General features: G+C 45.2%; 1 protein-coding gene across 3 annotated transcripts in view; it reads right to left on the minus strand.

Moving 5' to 3' along the window:
- Positions 1–17702, minus strand: part of abr (ABR activator of RhoGEF and GTPase) — a 217362-nt gene that overhangs the window by 12700 nt on the left and 186960 nt on the right. Inside the window, exon 1 of one of the 3 annotated variants that reach the window (XM_024011127.2) lies at positions 6589–7205. The exons of the other annotated variants lie outside the window; for them this stretch is intronic. Coding sequence (XP_023866895.1) covers positions 6589–6801 — 213 coding nt within the window. The 5' untranslated portion in view covers positions 6802–7205. Of the gene's footprint in view, positions 1–6588; positions 7206–17702 lie in introns of those variants that run through there. 3 annotated transcript variants of the gene reach the window in all.

The raw sequence follows: 17702 nt of genomic DNA on the forward strand, positions 1-17702 counted from the left end.
TGTACGTGGAACTTTAAAGCACTGGTATGTTTCACAACATTACAATGTTGTAAATTGACAATGACATCAGGGAAGAAACGTGTGCACTCTGATTATACAGACGCTCTCCATAATCTTTAATTAATCCATTGTTGGATTAATTAGGAATGTTAATGTATTTTGGCAGCGATATTTAAAGCAGAACTGAATTATGATAAAGTATGGAATTGTCATACACTGAATTAATGAATTCCTCTTAATATTTTATTTTGTACTTCGCTACATTCCTTGTACCTTTCACTTTCTGTTCACTGGGACACTACAATTTAAATATTTATTCAGTGACTGACTGTTCTGTTATAAATTAGCAATAAGCAGCAATGTTCACATCCAGTTTAATTAGAGACTAGCTAGCTCAACTGCATGGACCGTGGGTTTCATTTGATTAAAAACACCAACCTAGGGATTGTTTTTGTTTATTAAGTCCTGTAAAAACAAGACCCTAATAATTTTTTCTGCTAACAGATTATATTATCGGCTTGATGATTGTAAACAAAAGCAATATGAGATTATGATATTCTGAGTCAAAAATTAGCTGTAGATTAACATAAGTGTAAATACACATTATATAGTAATTATGTAAATCCCTCTACTTAGTAATAATATGATGCCTCGGTAAACAGCTGCTGATGTCATGATTGACATGTGAGAAGGCCTCCGTGACTCGGTTGCCATGAGCTTCCTGGCAAGACTTCCTGGTTTGAGCCAACCAGCATGCTTCTCAGCAGGTGGAGAGTTGTGATTGGCCATAGACCAGCCCAAGCAACCTATCTAAGTCATACTGTATAAGATCCAGCTTCATAAACATCATGCAACATAAAGGCATCTGCTTAAAGACAAGGCTTATGCAACAGCATGTTCCTGCCTGCAGCAAGTGTGACTAACACTGATGATTTATTTACATGTATATTTAGTACAGGAGAGCGTGTGACCTGTCCTTTAGTCACCAGCAGGGACACTAATGTTCTCAGTTCTGTTCACTACAGAGAGTGGACCCATGCAGGGCAGCCTCACAGTAGCCTGCAAGTTGAGACAGAGAGAGGACCCATGCAGGGCAGCCTCACAGTAGCCTGCAGAGTGGAGGACAGAGAGAGGACCCATGCAGGGCAGCCTCACAGTAACCTGCAGAGTGGAGGACAGAGAGAGGACCCATGCAGGGCAGCCTCACAGTAGCCTGCAGAGTGGAGGACAGAGAGAGGAGGTTCTTATGATTGGCGGTTGCAACAACGTCTCTCTGTTTAATATTCTGTTAACTCATAGAAGGATGATTCTCATGAAACCAGTTTTAAAATGTCTGTAGCAAATTGAGGTACAAAACCATGATGCATTTGCTAAAATCTATTATAATTCTGAGAACTAAGATGTCTAGTTTATGGGAAAGTGTCTTATTTTAAATACATTGAAAATTTGCGCCTGAATTACCAAAATGCATCCGGATTACATTTAGGTCATGTTATACATTACATCATAATAATAGTTATGAAAATGATAAGTACAGATCCTAATCTCAGTGATTCAAGAGAATATATATTTTTTTGTTCAGTTTCGTGAGAATGACCCAAAAGTGCTTTTTCAATTGCATTATCAAACACATTTTCAATACCTTGATGACTTTCTTCTTGGTCTTGGATGGAAAGTGTTTATTAGTCCGTTAGCAACACCATTGACAGTGTTTGAGAGGATATTTTGTTTCACTTTCATTCCACTAGTCTAGCTCGAATGCTAATAGTCTGTGTTGGTAGACACTTGTTAGCCAAAACGACCCAGGCAGGCTTACAAAAACAACATTTGAGAGTGCGCTGACCTTGGTGCTAGAGGGGGTACGCAGCTGGAGGTTGAATGTTTGAAGGGGTACGGGACTGTAAAAAGTTTGGGAACCACTGTCCTAGACTATTTGGATGATTCATGTAGGCCCCATGGAGGGAGAGACGGAGACAAAAAATACCCACTCTTCTACCAGGGGCAGCAGGTTTGACCCAGCCCAGCAGGGAGAGGGTCATCTTGGGTAGCAGCCTGAGGATGCTCCCCTGCCCCCTCCACCCCTCATGGAGCGCATTAGCCAGCCCGAGGGTGTCTGGTGGGGGAGCATGGGGGACAGTGAAGGGATGGACCCCCTTTAGTGACAGTCAGATTTATATGCCCTATAAAACACTCCATTAGAGTACTGGCTGGCATTTTAAGGCCCTTTAAAGAGCCACGGGGGTATGAAACAGTAATATGTCATCTACACTAATCAGCATACTCAAATGGAATACCATCATTTTCTGTGTGGAGAAATATGATTAGGGATTGGGATGGGCGTAATTGTTATACTTCATACTCTGTCATACTCCAAACCAGCAGGAAACTGCTGTTCCCGTTTTCCCTGCTTTTGCTCGTCATGATTCCTAAGGATACTGTAACTGACGCCCACCAAGGGGTAAAAAAAAACATTATAAACTGGGTAGTAAAAGCTGTCATACCCGTGGTATATCAGACCATATACCACGGGTATGACAGCTTTTATTTTTACTGCTCTAATTACATTGGTAACCAGTTTATAATAGCGATAAGGCACCTCGGGGTTTGTGCTATATGGCCAATATACCACGGCTAAGGGCTGTGTCGAGACACTCTATGCTGCGTCGTGCTTAAGAACAGCCCTTAGCCGTGGTATATTGGCCATATACCACACCTCCTCGGGCCTTATTGCTTAAATAACTCGCCAAAATGGAAATCAGTATGGAAGAGGACATAGCCTCAAAACACAATTAACAGAAAACATAATGAACACGGTATTTAAGAAGGGGCATAATATCGGATTCAGCCTAGAATAAACCTTTTCTCTGCCAGCCTAAGCTCTACTGGAGTCCCTCCCGCTTCTTCCTCTGCATAGTCTTAATTAGAGCTGGAAAATAAATGATCCTGTGTGCTCAGTCAGTACACACCTCCCTCCCAGTTTAAAACTCACTAACACACGTTAAACAAATACACACACCCTTCGTCTTCCTCAATCTAAATCTCACTAATACATGCTAGCAGCTACACGCCGTCACGCCCTGCAGTCCTGTTCAACACGCCGTCACGCCCTGCAGTCCTGTTCAACACGCCGTCACGCCCTGCAGTCCTGTTCAACCACCCGTCACGCGCCGTCACGCCCTGGCAGTCCTGTTCAACACGCCGTCCGCCCTGCAGTCCTGTTCAACACGCCGTCACGCCCTGCAGTCCTGTTCAACACGCCGTCACGCCCCTGCAGTCCTGTTCAACACGCCGTCACGCCCTGCAGTCCTGTTCGTCACGCCCTGCAGTCCTGTTCAACACAGCGCGTCACGCCCTGCAGTCCTGTTCAACACGCCGTCACGCCCTGCAGTCCTGTTCAACACGCCGTCACGCCCTGCTCAGTCCTGTTCGTTCACGCCCTGCAGTCCTGTTCGTCACGCCCTGCAGTCCTGTTCGTCACGCCCTGCAGTCCTGTTCGTCACGCCCTGCAGTCCTGTTCGTCACGCCCTGCAGTCCTGTTCGTTCACGCCCTGCAGTCCTGTTTCAACACGCCGTCACGCCCTGCAGTCCTGTTCAACACGCCGTCACGCCCATGCCAGTTCCTGTTCAACACGCCGTCACGCCCTGCAGTCCTGTTCAACACGCCGTCACGCCCTGCAGTCCTGTTCAAGCCACGCCGTTCACGCCGTACCCTGCAGTCCTGTTCAACACGCCGTCACGCCCTGCAGTCCTGTTCAACACGCCGTCACGCCCTGCAGTCCTGTTCAACACGCCGTCACGCCCTGCAGTCCTGTTCAACACGCCGTCACGTCCTGCAGTCCTGTTCAACACGCCGTCACGCCCTGCAGTCCTGTTCAACACGCCGTCACGTCCTGCAGTCCTGTTCAACACACACTCTCTCTCTCTTTCCTTCCTCTGCTTCTTAGCACCTCTTAACAGCATGAGCGTGGTAGAGTGGTAATAGTAGGGATTCTATAGCTGCTCCGGTTCAAAGCCTGATTCTCTGTGGTGCTGTAGGAGAAATATGGAGGGGAATAACTCACACTTTATGACCCCAGTCGGGTGAGGATCGGGCTGGGACTGAGAGGTCATTCATAGACCTAACGTTTACTCAGACCCAACCATCAAAGACTCATTCAACGTGAATGAATGAGACCTCATAGCTGCATCCACGATGGTGAAAGCATGCTCCTATGGGAGGATGTCTGTGTTAGATAGAGAGAAAAAAGAAAGTGCATGATCAAGTGTGTGAAAATATGTGCAAGCGTGAAAGTATGCTTGTGTGTGTGAAGGTGTGTATTATACTGTGATTATGAGAGAGGTACAGATGTGTAAACACAGGTCAATGTGGCTCTGTGTGTGTAAACTGAGTATCAGTGTATTTTGAAAACCAAGAGTGTGCAGCACTTAGCTGAACAAACCAATTTATGTAATTTAAATATAAGAAGCAAAACAACCCAGATAGCCTACTCTCCCTCCTTTCCTCCTCTCTCTCAGATTCACATATCAGGCCTGCAGTGCGGGAGGACTCAGAAGGACTCAGCCAGGAGGGGTGTGTGGACAGGTCTGGGATCAGCTGAGATCAGCTGATATCGATGGGGTAAAGCTGAAGGGATTTCTGCCTGTAATCCAGGCCTGATCCTGGTTCAGGCTGCAGTGTCAGGAGAGACTAGCAGAGGAGATATACCTGTCACTGTCAGCTCCAGCCATCAGAAGCAGCGAACGCTCTTTATTGACCTGTCTAAAGCAGACCTGTTCAAATACTAAGAATGGTCAGGGATTTGCCTGTGAAGCTCAATCTATTTTAAATGATTTCAAATGATACATGAAATGATTTCAAATCGTATTTGAACCCAGGTCTAAAGTGCTGCTGCAGACAGAGTTCACTCCAGCCCTGATCTTGGATCCTTTGTTCTAGTATAGCACCACGGTTTTGTCCTCCTTTATCATGCACATCAATTACTGCTGTTGCTCAAAGTGCTACCAGTGCAGAAATATACAGACCTAGTTTCCTCGGTCTAACACTGTGTATTGCATGTTCACAGACATACACCTTGAAACTCCCACCATATTAAGCAGTAGAGTGGCGAATGGTTACCAGCACATTGATATAAAAACAGGCATAGACCAACTGCCTCTGTAAAAGACCTGTAGCACCGGGGATAAAAACAGTATCTCCTAAAAAAATAACCTTCTTCCTCCAACGCATGAGTCATGGCCTAGAACCTGAAGCAAAGGCATATTTACAACAGCAGCTGTGTTTGTGCGTGTGTGTGTATATGCATAAGTGTCTATTCCCCAGACAGAGGAGTCAGTCCAACTTGAAAGAGTAGTAAGCTGGACCATGCTTCTCCTCAGCCTGGCGCTCTGGTGACAGTAATTGCCATGTCTAATTAGGTAGGAATGTGTCAGTAATGAGTCTCACCCCGGGTTCCCAGGTGCCCTAATGAGTCTCACCCAGGGTTCCCAGGTGCCCTAATGAGTCTCACCCCGGGTTCCCAGGTGCCCTAATGAGTCTCACCCCGGGTTCCCAGGTGCCCTAATGAGTCTCACCCCGGGTTCCCCAGCGTGCCCTAATGAGTCTCACCCCGGGTTCCCAGGTGCCCTAATGAGTCTCACCCGGGTTCCCAGGTGCCCTAATGAGTCTCACCCCGGGTTCCCAGGTGCCCTAATGAGTCTCACCCCGGGTTCCCAGGTGCCCTAATGAGCTCACCCGGGTTACCCAGGTCCCTAATGAGTCTCACCCCGGGTTCCCAGGTGCCCTAATGAGTCTCACCCCGGGTTCCCAGGTGCCCTAATGAGTCTCACCCCGGGTTCCCAGGTGCCCTGCTGAGAGGATCGTTAGTCATATCCAAACTCTACCAATGCAACACACTCTGGGTATAGGGTGCCCTTAGACACAGATCTAGGATCAGCTTACTATCACCAACATCCTCACCTCAACCATTAGGGTGCAGAACTGGCTGAGATCTGTGTCTAGGGGTAAAACTTCTCAGAACAGAACAGCAGAGGGAGCAGTCTCAGACTCTCAGCTACACCAAAACACCCCTGATAACAAACAGATCTGTTATCACACACAGAGGTATATCATCATGCCCATTCACTGGCTTTGCACCGAGGGGACAAAAAGAGCAGAGTGGTAGACGTGGAAGGAGGATGAGAGGGTGAGAAAGTGGTGGGAGGGGTGTAGTGTGTAAAATCACTGTGGTATCTCACACACACACGCAGTACTCAGGGCAATAACACTGTAGCTCCGCACCAACAGTAAATTATCCCTTGTACCTAAATCATGCATTTCACTACCAGTCTGTCATCTAATAGCATCAGCACAGAGCAGAGGCAGTGCTTTTGCTGAAGCTACAGTACGAGTTAGGTGTACACAGCGAGACCTTGTCAGTCCCGTAAGACCATAGAAAGAGATAGAAAGGGATGACAACAAACACAGAGAGAAAGAGGGAGTAAAGAGAGCAAAAAAAGTTTAGCAATGACAGAAAAAAAAAATGTGACTAAGCTGATAAAAGAAGAGTGAGAGAAAATAACAAAAAAGAGGACAAGAAATTAAGTAGGGACCTTTTGTCTGAGGAGCTTGCTGCGTACGCGACCCCATAGCTTGGCCCCGGTGTTGGTGTGCCTCTTGATGGCTGAGGAGGGGGTTTGAGGCTGCTGAAGCTGCTGCTGAAGCTGCTGCTGGTTGTTCTGCTGCTGGTCCACCACACAGCAGTGCTGCTCCAGCCGCTCACACACTGTGTTCAGGTTCACGTCGGACACCAGGACCTCCGTCATCCTACCGGAGACTGTGTGCAGGGGTTAATATGAACTAACTAACAGGGAGTAAAATCCCAAAGGTATCCACTTCCTGAGTGGTCAGATCCAGCACTGTCCAGAAAAACCTCACGTCTAAGGTTGGGGATTTGTCTTCTAAATGTTGAGACGAAAAAAGGTCTCCCTCAGTTGATGTTCATTTAAGAAAAAAGGTGAAAATGTCCGTTTCAAATGTTAAGATGAGGCAATAAGGAAGGCACAAGGTATGACAGGCAGTTTCAGTCCGTGAGAACAGAGAATCCTGATATGGTTTTCAGTCTTCTTCTAAAGCCGGAGAATTCCACACTGGTCCCTCTCTGGGATGTCAAGATTATTCCACACTGTGCTTCTGCCAGCATCTCCACAGCTCACAATCTGATTTCCAGTAACGCAAACAGAGACACGGAGCACAGTGTGAGGGGGAGCGCGAGAGAGAGGAGGGATGGTGGGAGAGAGAGGTGGGAGCGTGGGCAGAAGGAGGGGGAGTGAATGAGCTGCTGCCGTCACCAGCCCTGTTTCTCCAGATGTGAGAACACACCTCCAACAAACTGAGAAAAAGAAAGAGATTAAGAAAAAAAACTAGAGAGAGAGAGAAAGATGACAAACCCTGTTGTGTGCCTTTCCTCTTAGCGTTCATGCATGTCATCATTTCCCACAACTGGTAACCAATCAAGGAAGTGAGTAAAAGAGGGAAAGTAAGGAATGTGAGAGGGAGAGAGAGAAGAGGGCAATGTGACTGAGACAAGAGGTTGATTTAGACCCCATCTGAACTGGGACCACATTTCAGCTACATGTAATGGAACCTCAAAGAACAATATGACATTTCACAATATGACATTTTGAAGGGTGAAAAAAAGGTACTAAATGGTTCTCACACTGACACACCCTCTCGTAATCTGACAAGCACATCAGCTCTCTCCCTGTGTGCATGTTGCCATGCGTTTTCTCCACGCTTCCACACTCCACTGAGTCCTCCACCCATTATGTGTGTGTGTGTGTGTATATATCAGTTTGTGTGTGTTAAGAGTGGGATTCCACTCCCACTCCTCCAGCCCCTCTCCCCTGCCCCCCTGTCCATAGGGAGATGCAGGGATAATTGACCCCCAGTGTTTCCACTATGCTAGTTAACCCCTTACCCCCACCACCCTCAGCCATCCAGACACATATCAGGGAATCCTTCATATGGGTTTTTCTATAAACTAGGGTACCAGTGAGGATTTCCTACAATGGAAAACTTGTTACAGCTGTTGATAAGTCATTGATAATAATCTATTTTTTTCCCATCATTACATTAAGATAAGGGGAGATCATAGCTATATTCAATAAAATTCACAAGTTGATTTAAAACCCTTTATCACGGTTGTTGTCTTGACCAATGACCTTGAACCTTCTTGGATGGGCACTTCTAATGTAACTCTATGGCAGCACGAAGGGTCTTGAATTTTCGAGCTCTACCCTTAGATTTGGTGGTGACGTAGTGTCCCCATAAGTGATAGAACACTGAGCCAATCACGGCGCAACTAGAGAACATTACCAACCCCTACGCTTCGTATTTTCCGCTGGTTGCCCCACCACAGAAAGAACTGAGCTGGGCTGAAACACCTGCATTTTGGAGCTGCCTTACTCAAGAAACCAAAAAAGAGACCATGTTTGTTTGCGGCTTTATTATCTCAATTATATATATATTTTTTTACATTGTTTGCCAAAATAACATGCAAAACAGGCAACCCCCCCCCCCAAATTAAAAAACGTAGCCAAATGTGGGTCTCAAAACAGGCTCTGAATGACAGGTCGCCACTCCTCATTCGTTATGCCGGTGAAGACAGTTGTTCCTGGATCCACTTTGGATCTACTATCCCAGGCGAATTGAGGTTGATCATCTGCTGTTGTCTGCTTGATTTACAGTAGGGTTTTAGATTTAACAGCGAAGGCATCAAGGTAATTAGTTTATGTTTTCATATGTTTTTGTGCCTTGTATTGGTCTCCTGTGCGCAAATATATAGGATAGACTAATGCACCACACCCAAAGCTCTTCCTATGAATTATTCTGATATAATATAGTCCTAGACCTGTGTTGTATAGGTTGAGTTATGGGCCAACTTGCATATATTACCTTATATTCCTCTAAGTACACACGTGGAAATGCTTAAAAATAAAAATAAATGTTTCAAACCATTTTGAAATGTTGATCCCAATGTCACACATTGGCCCCATTATTTATAGAAAGACCCATATACAATATATTATCTCCAGCCACTCTGGAGACTACTACAGTGAATCAGAATCTACTCTCAGAAAGCACAACTCGGGATACACAGTCAGACATGGATGATGGATGGTTATGCTGCAAGCTTTGAAAGGGAATAGTATATTGTATAATGAATGGATCGATCCAGGAAAGCCATGCGTGTCATAATTTATCTGGCTCCATATCTATAATCCATTTATTTCTATGCAGGAGAGAAGGAGAACGACGGAAGGCTGCATTTCATAGCGTAACAGAGACAGATTGTCTCCTCTCCACAACAGTAGCTATGTATGGTCACACAGACCCCCTATGCGCTCCATACTGAGGTTGACTGCTATCTTCAGATAGCAGCACTGAGTCATGGGAGGGGAACACAGAGAGGGTACCAGGCAGATAACACACACGTCATATATGAAAGGAGGAATGCATGCATTGATTGCACAAATACACACAGTAAGATGAGAATCATTCTGAAGCAAATCAGAATAGGCTCTTCCCACAGCCATTATGCCTAGAGACCCATCAGTTTGGTCAAAGCAAGACTAAATCAAAACGAATGTAAGCCAAAAGGCAGGGAGAAGATAGGCCAACTACTCGGTTCAGTACAGTACTTGATCACTGGTATTTCCATTCAAACAAATGTTCACTCTCTCAACAACTCTTATCACAAGTTAAACAAAGCCAGTCAGTGTTGTCAGCCTTCAGCCTGGACTCAATATGATGTCATACATGACCGTGACAGACCACGGGGGTTACGTGAATGACATCTTGTAATGATGATATTAAAACTTTGTTCCGATAGGAGATAGTTAGCGCCCTTAACTGTGAGTATGTGCGTGTTAGGTCTATCTGTGCTTCGGACGGATGGGACTAAAGCACTCCTCGTCTCTGCCTGGCTCTTTGCTGTTTTCAATCAGGGGGCTGACCGTAGCAGTAGGAACTCAGCCTGGCAGGGTTTTTTTTTTTTTTACTCAGGATTGTAAGCATGAAACATGAAACATGTATACAGTCTGGTGCATCATTTCTTGGAAAGAATGTCTGGGAACCTTTTATAATTATATATATATATATTTTGGGTGATTAAGGGAGTCCTAGTCACTTGCATTTTTTGGGGCAGACAACTATGGCACAGCACGAAGCATAGAAACAACATGAACTCCTCAGCGACACTGCTAGATAGTAATGCAAGATTCCACTGTATATTCAATGAAAACCAAAACAATTCACTGAATCATTCCCCATATTCACAATGTATTGGCACAAAGATAAACACCGAATGAGTTTGACCTGAATCCATCATGGTTGCAATCCACTGTGTCCTCCTGATGTGAATGAATAGCAATGGGCCTTTAAAAAGATTTGTCAGTTCTAGCAGGAAGTCTCCACCTCAGTCAACTGGAACAATCAGCTCCCATTAAATCCCAGCTATACTGGAAGACATACTGGGAGCACTAGAGTCAACTGGCTGTTAGTGTTCCACTGCTTCTCTTTCAACTGTCAACTGTCTCTTCTTCCCTCTGATCAGCCAGACAGCAACAACAACAAAAGGCAGTGGATCAGCACCTCTTCCTCTTTTTTTAGAGGATGTCTAGTTAGCCGTTACCCTGCATTGTCTCAAAGGCTTCTTTTGTCTTTACTGTACTGTACTTCAATGGGAAGTCACCGTCTAAGAGCGATGATGAGAGATTCTATGTTCTTTAAATTCATTTAAAGTATCTGAAGAAAGCTTGAGTTCATTTCCTCTACTGTTAAGGAGTGTTTCTGTTATAAAGGCTGGGGTGTACATTTACAAATAGGGTGATAGAATAGCTTTCTGTGTCCATCAGATGATATAGAATAGCTTTCTGTGTCCATCAGATGATATAGAATAGAACATGTAGGTGTTTGTTTATCTGTGTGTTTGACAGTGTTGTCTTCCACCACACAGCTTCAGTATAAGGAACATGGGGCTGAGGGGAGAGCAGATCCATTCATCAACATTGCAGCAATATTCTTTCTTGAAGATTGACAGTACAGTTAGTCCATCACTCCAAATTACAATGACATCACACACACAAACACACAGAATTTCACTCAACAGTACCCAAACACACATACTCCTACTTGCCGAAACCTATTCAACACCCCCCCCCCCTCCCCTCCACTCCAGTATTTCCTCATGGCTTATTTATGGAGTTAATGATATGTCAACATAATGACATGTCTACATCATCTATTCTGCATTATGTAGGATATGCTGAGACCCTGCTTTGGCAGAATCACACACACACACTTGCGAGTTTGTAGATGCTCACACACAAACACTATAATGATGTCAGGTCCTGGAATGTGTGTAAAGCTTTGCTTGGAGAGAGGTAGAGACAGTCACTTTACCCCTACCTACCTACCTACGCAATTACCTGGACTAACCTGTACCCCCGCACATTGACATAGTACCAGTACCCCTGTATATAGCCTCATTATTGTTATTTATTGTAAAAAAAAATGTATTGCTTTAGTATATTTTTCAAATTATTTTCTTATTATATAAAGAAAAATGCTGATATTTACTTACTTACTTATTGTTGGTTAAGGGCTTATAAGTAAACATTTCACAGTAAGGTCTACCTACACCTGTTGTATTCACCACATCTGACAATTAAAGTTTGATTTGATAAAAAGTGAGGGGGGGGGAGCGAGAAAGAGAAAGAAAAAAATAGGAGAGAGAAAGAGAACAAAAGAAATGGGAGCCTACAATATGTCTGGCCATTGCTGAGAGCCTTAGTTCTGACATCATTGTCAGGCCTGTGTCTTAATTATACACTGAACCAAAATATAAACGCAACATGTAAAGTCTTGTTCCCATGTTTCATGAGCTGAAATAAAAGATCCCAGAAATGTTCTATACACACAAAAAGCTTATTTCTCTCAGGTTTTGTGCACAAATGTGTTTACATACCTGTTAGTGAGCATTTCTCCTTTGCCAAAATAATCCATCCACCTGACAGGTGTGGCATATCAAAAAGCTGATTAAACAGCATGCTCATTACACAGGTGCACATTGTGCCGGGACAATAAAAGGCCACTTCAAAATGTGCAGTTGTGTCACACAACAATGCCACAGAGGTCTCAAGTTTTGAGGGAGCGTGCCATTGGCATGCTGACTGCAGGAATGTTCATCAGAGCTGTTGCCAGATAATTAAATGTTAATTTCTCTACCACAAGCTGCATCCGTTGTTTGAGAGAATTTGGCAGTACATTTTTATTTATTTCACCAGGTAGGCCAGTTGAGAACAAGTTCTCATTTACAACTGCGACCTGGCCAAGATAGAGCAAAGCAGTGCAACACAGAGTTACACATGGGATAAACAAACGTACAGTAAATAACACAATAGAAAAAGTCTATATAGAGTATGTGCAAATGGCATGAGGTAAGGCAATAAATAGGCCATAGTAGCGAAGTAAATACAATTTAGCATATAAACACTGGAGTGATTGATGTGCAAGTAGAAATACTGGTGTGCAAAAGAGCAAAAAAAAGTAAATAAAAACAATATGGGGATGAGGTAGGTAGATTGGATGGGCTATTTACAGATGGGCTGTGTACAGTTGCAGCGATCGGTAAGCTGCTCAGATAGCTGATGCTTAAATTTAGTGAGGGAGGTAGGCCAGTTGAGAACAAGTTCTCATTTACAACTGCAACCTGGCCAAGATGGAGCAAAGCAGTGCGACACAAACACAGAGTTACATATGGGATAAACAAACGTACAGTCAATAACACAACAGAAAAATCTATTTACAGTGTGTGCAAATGTAGTAAGATTAGGGAGGTAAGGCAATAAATAGGAAATAGTGGCGAAATAATTACAATTTAGCAATTAAACACTGGGGTGATAGACGTGCAGAAGATGAATGTGCAAGTATAGATACTGGGGTTCAAGTGAGCAAAAAATAACATGGGGATGAGGTATTTGGGTGGGCAATTTACAGATGGGCTATGTACAGGTGCAATGATCGGTAAGCTGCTCTGACAGCTGATGCTTAAAGTTAGTGAGGGAGATAAGTATCCAGCTTCAGTCATTTTTGCAATTCATTTCCAGTCATTGGCAGCAGAGAACTGGAAGGAAAGGCGGCCAAAGGAGGAGTTGGCTTTGGGGGTGACCCGTGAAATATACCTGCTGGAGCGTGTGCTGCTATGGTGACCAGTGAGCTGAGATAAGGCAGGGCTTTACATCGCAAAGACTTATAGATGACCTGGAGCCAGTGGGTTTGGTGACGAATATGTAGCGAGGGCCAGCCAACGAGAGCATACAGGTCACAGTGGTGGGTAGTATATGGTGATTTGGTGACAAAAAGGATGGCACTGTGATAGACTACATCCAGTTTGCTGAGTAGTGTGTTGGAGGCTATTTTGTAAATGACGTCGCCGAAGTCAAGGATCGGTAGGATAGTCAGTTTTACGAGGGTATGTTTGGCAGCATGAGTGAAGGCTGCTTTGATGCGAAATAGGAACCCGATTCTAGATTTAATTTTGGATTGGAGATGTTTAATATGAGTCTGGAAGGAGAGTTTACAGTCCAGCCAGACACCTAGGTATTTGTAGTTGTCCACATATTCCAAGTCAGAACCGTCCAGAGTAGTGATGCTAGACGGGCGGGCGTTTGGGGGCAGTGATCAGTTGAAAAGCATGCATTTAGTTTTGCTTGCATTTAGAGGAGTTTGAGGCCACGGAAGGAGTGTTGTATGGCATTGAAGCTCGTCTGGAGGTTAGTTAACACAGTGTCCAAAGATGGGTGAAAAGTATACAGAATGGTGTCGTCTGCGTAGAGGTTAAAGGGAGAGAAATTAGTCGGCCCGAGAATTGAACCCTGTGGCACCCCCATAGAGACTGCCAGAGGTCCGGACAACAGGCCCTCCGATTTGACACACTGAACTGACACCGCACCCACCCGCCCGACTAGCATCACTACTCTGGACGGTTCTGATTTAGAATATGTGGACAACTACAAATACCTAGGTGTCTGGCTAGACTACCAGACCATGTGTATGGCGACATGTACAGTAGGCGACCGGTATGCTGATGTCAACGTTGTGAACAGAGTGCCACATGGCGGCGGTGGGGTTTTGGTATGGGCAGGCATAAGCTACAGACAACGAACACAACTGCATTTTATCAATGGCAATTTGAATGCACAGAGATACCGTGACAAGATCCTGAGGTCCATTGTCGTGCCATTCATCCGCCGCCATTACCTCATGTTTCAGCATGATAATGCACAGCCCCATGTCGCAAGGAACTGTACACAATTCCTGGAAGCTGAAAATGTCCCCGTTTTTTTGGGGCCTGCGTACTCGAGACATGTCACTCGTTGAGCATGTTTGGGATGCTCTGGATCGACGTGTACAACAGTGTGCTCCAGTTCCTTCCAATATCCAGCAACTTAGCACAGCCATTGAAAAGGACTGGGACAACATTCCACAGGCCATAATCAGCAGCCTCGTCAACTCTATGCGAAGGCGATGTGTTTCGGTGCATGAGGCAAATGCTGGTCACACCAGATACTGACTGGTTTTATGATCCGCGCCCCTACCTTCTTTTAAGGTATCTGTGACCAACAGATGTATATCTTTATTCCCAGTCATGTGAAATCCATAGATTAGAGCCTAATATTCTTTTTTTATATTGACTGATTTCCTCTCATGAGGAAATAACTCAGTAACTCAGTAAAATCTTTGCTGCATGTTGCATTTATATTTTTGTTCAGTATAGACAACCAGGGTGGCACAGTTAGCCTCACAGCCCTCTATAAAGACTTCTCCATTATCGAGCGGCTCCATAAGAGACAGATAGGCTCAGCCCAGGACGCAACTCAGTCCTACCTGCGATTCTTCACTTGACTTTCACAACTTTATTTCCAAACGTGTATGAAGTGGCCTTAAAACAACCCTGGGCTGTTTTGTGAATTAGCATTAATTGATTCATTCCATTGGCAAGTACAGCTTGGATTCCAATATGAAGAATCTCGTTCTAGAGTAGAAACCAAACATGAGGGCTTTGAACTGACATCCACCGGTAACATGAACCAACACACTTTTACAGCTGGACGGTGTTTCCTCCAACACATTGGTGCGGCTGGCTTCCAGATTAAGCGAGCAGTGTGTCAAGAAGCAGTGCAGCTTGGCAGGGTCATGCTTCGGAGGACGCATGGCTTTCGATAGACGCCTCTCCCGAGTCCGTAGAGGAGTTGCAGCGATGAGACAAGACTAACTACCAATTGGATACCACGAAATTGGGGAGAAAATGGGGTAAAAATAAAAAATACAAATACAATTCCAGGTCAAACCATCCTAGAGAATAATAGTGTAGTTAGTGCATCCATCACAGACATAGCAGGAGAGGCATTCCCTTTAACCAGATTATGAAATACATGTGATAAATGAAAACACAGGATCATAACTCATGATGAAATCTAATGAAAGTGGAGATGCTTTGAGGTTATTAAGATTCCTCGTAAAAAAATGACTGACTACACTGGATTCATCTATGGGTCATTGTGAGGTGTGTGTGGTGTGTGGTGTACTGTGTGCGTGGAAGGGGTGGGGCTATGGGCAGTGGTGGAGGCCTATGATTGGTGGTTGTGACAGCCTGGTAATACAGATAGCCATAAGCCATATCCTTGGCGGATAATTCAATCAGCTTTAATTCTCCAATACCATGGCCGCCCGCCTCTATAAATATCACTCCTAAATTACCCCCCTCCGCCATTTTCCCTCCTTCCTATCTTGCCTCATTCTTTTACTAAAACTGTACACGGGGGGGATAGATACCGCTGTCCTGCTCAGAATCACAATGGAATGACAGCTGGGGTTTGCAGGGAGGGGCGAGGGTAAGGTGTGTGTGTGTGGGTGTGTGTGTACACATACATGCAGGCTCAGTATGTGTGTGTCTGAGTTCATGATGTGCGTGACCATGTGTCAGGTCTTTCATGTGAAGGGGAGCCCAGGGTGAGAAGCTGACAGCCCAGAGGGGGGTCTTCCCTGGCTGAGCCCTCCTGCTTTCATGTGAGTGGACTGGGGGCAGAACTCAGATTAAACACTATCATCACTACAGACTCTTCGAACAAAAGGAGCATAGAGCACTCACTGTCTCTGAGAGCGGATGGATGGGAAGCAGAGATGTGAGGGAAGTGAGGGATGGAAAGGCTGGATGGGGAGAGAGGGGGCATAGGGAAGGGTGTCAGGGGGGTTTGCGTCCTGTGTCTGTTCACAACCCTGACTGATCAACCCACTGGGGGGAGCTCACCTTCAACCACGCCGTTGCCATGGAGACGATAGTTGCACTAGTGCACGTACGGGGCTCTGTTAGATCAATACGGTGCTGCTGCAGCGAAACACCACATGGTGGTGGGGTGACGGAATCGTACTGATGCAAGACCCGAGCTAGAGGCGGTAACGAGGAGCGGTAGCTAACGATCTCTGTGCTTGTCTGGCTGACAAACCTCCTGCTGCATATACAGAACGACTGTAGCATAGCTAGTTCTCCCTTACCCAGGAGAGATGGCTGAACAGCATAATGAACATGGAAGATCATCTTTAATTCATAGGAAGTGCTGGTGATGGTTATGGTGCCTGGCTGTTCTCTAGTTTAAGAGCTCTCCAGGAAAGGCAGTGTTACTGGGGGATGCTGTGGACTCTCGGTGTGCTGGCTACTGTGGGGGAGTGCTCAGTCATGCTCAGTTAGTGGAGCAGGTAGGCTAGCCATTTTGGGGGGTTTATTGGTAGAAGTCAGTCGGCAGGTAGCCTAGCGGTAAAGAGCATTGGGCCAGTAACCGAAAGGTCGCTGGTTCGAATCCCAGAGAGGAATAGGTGAAAAAAATCTGCCAATGTGCACTTGAGCAAGGCACTTAACCCACATTCCTCCTGTAAGTCGCTATGGATAAGAGTGTCTGCTAAATTACTAAAATGTAAATGAAAAAATGTGTAGCACTACATAATGTATACGTACATACATACAAACGGTGTTCCCCCGGATCTCAGTGGTTTGTTACCCACAGACCAGGCAGGGGACATGGATGGGAACAACTCACTGACACAGAAGGAAGGAAACCTGAGAGAAACTACTCTAGATTTGTGATCTAGATTTAATGTGTGGTCGTCATGGGTTTAGTGGAGCATAAGGTCACCAGGTAAAACTCAGAGTACTGGCCAAAACAATATGATCATTTCATCATCTCCAACTAAAATGTCAATCACAAGAAAATAAATGAACCTAGGTGAATTTTGCCAAGCTTTTAAAAAGATACCGACAGCCTTTATGGTGAATACATTCCTGCTGCTGTCCCTTGTGTTTGAAACATTGAGTCTGTGGTAGTAAAAAAGATATGAAGCAGTCAGAACCTGTGCCCTTTGACCTACTCCTGAAATGAGATGGAGATCTGAGTGGAGTTCCACCTGTTTAAATAATTCAGTCAGCCAGCCGGCCAGTCAGTCAGTCAGTCAGTCAGTCAGCCGGCCAGTCAGTCAGTCAGTCAGTCGGTCGGCCAGTCAGTCAGTCGGCCGGCCAGTCAGTCAGTCAGTCGGTCGGCCGGCCAGTCAGTCAGCCAGTCAGCCGGCCAGTCAGTCAGCCAGTCAGCCGGCCAGTCAGTCAGCCAGTCAG

The sequence above is a fragment of the Salvelinus sp. IW2-2015 genome, linkage group LG20 (genome assembly GCF_002910315.2).
Source record: "Salvelinus sp. IW2-2015 linkage group LG20, ASM291031v2, whole genome shotgun sequence".
NCBI lineage: Eukaryota > Metazoa > Chordata > Actinopteri > Salmoniformes > Salmonidae > Salvelinus > Salvelinus sp. IW2-2015.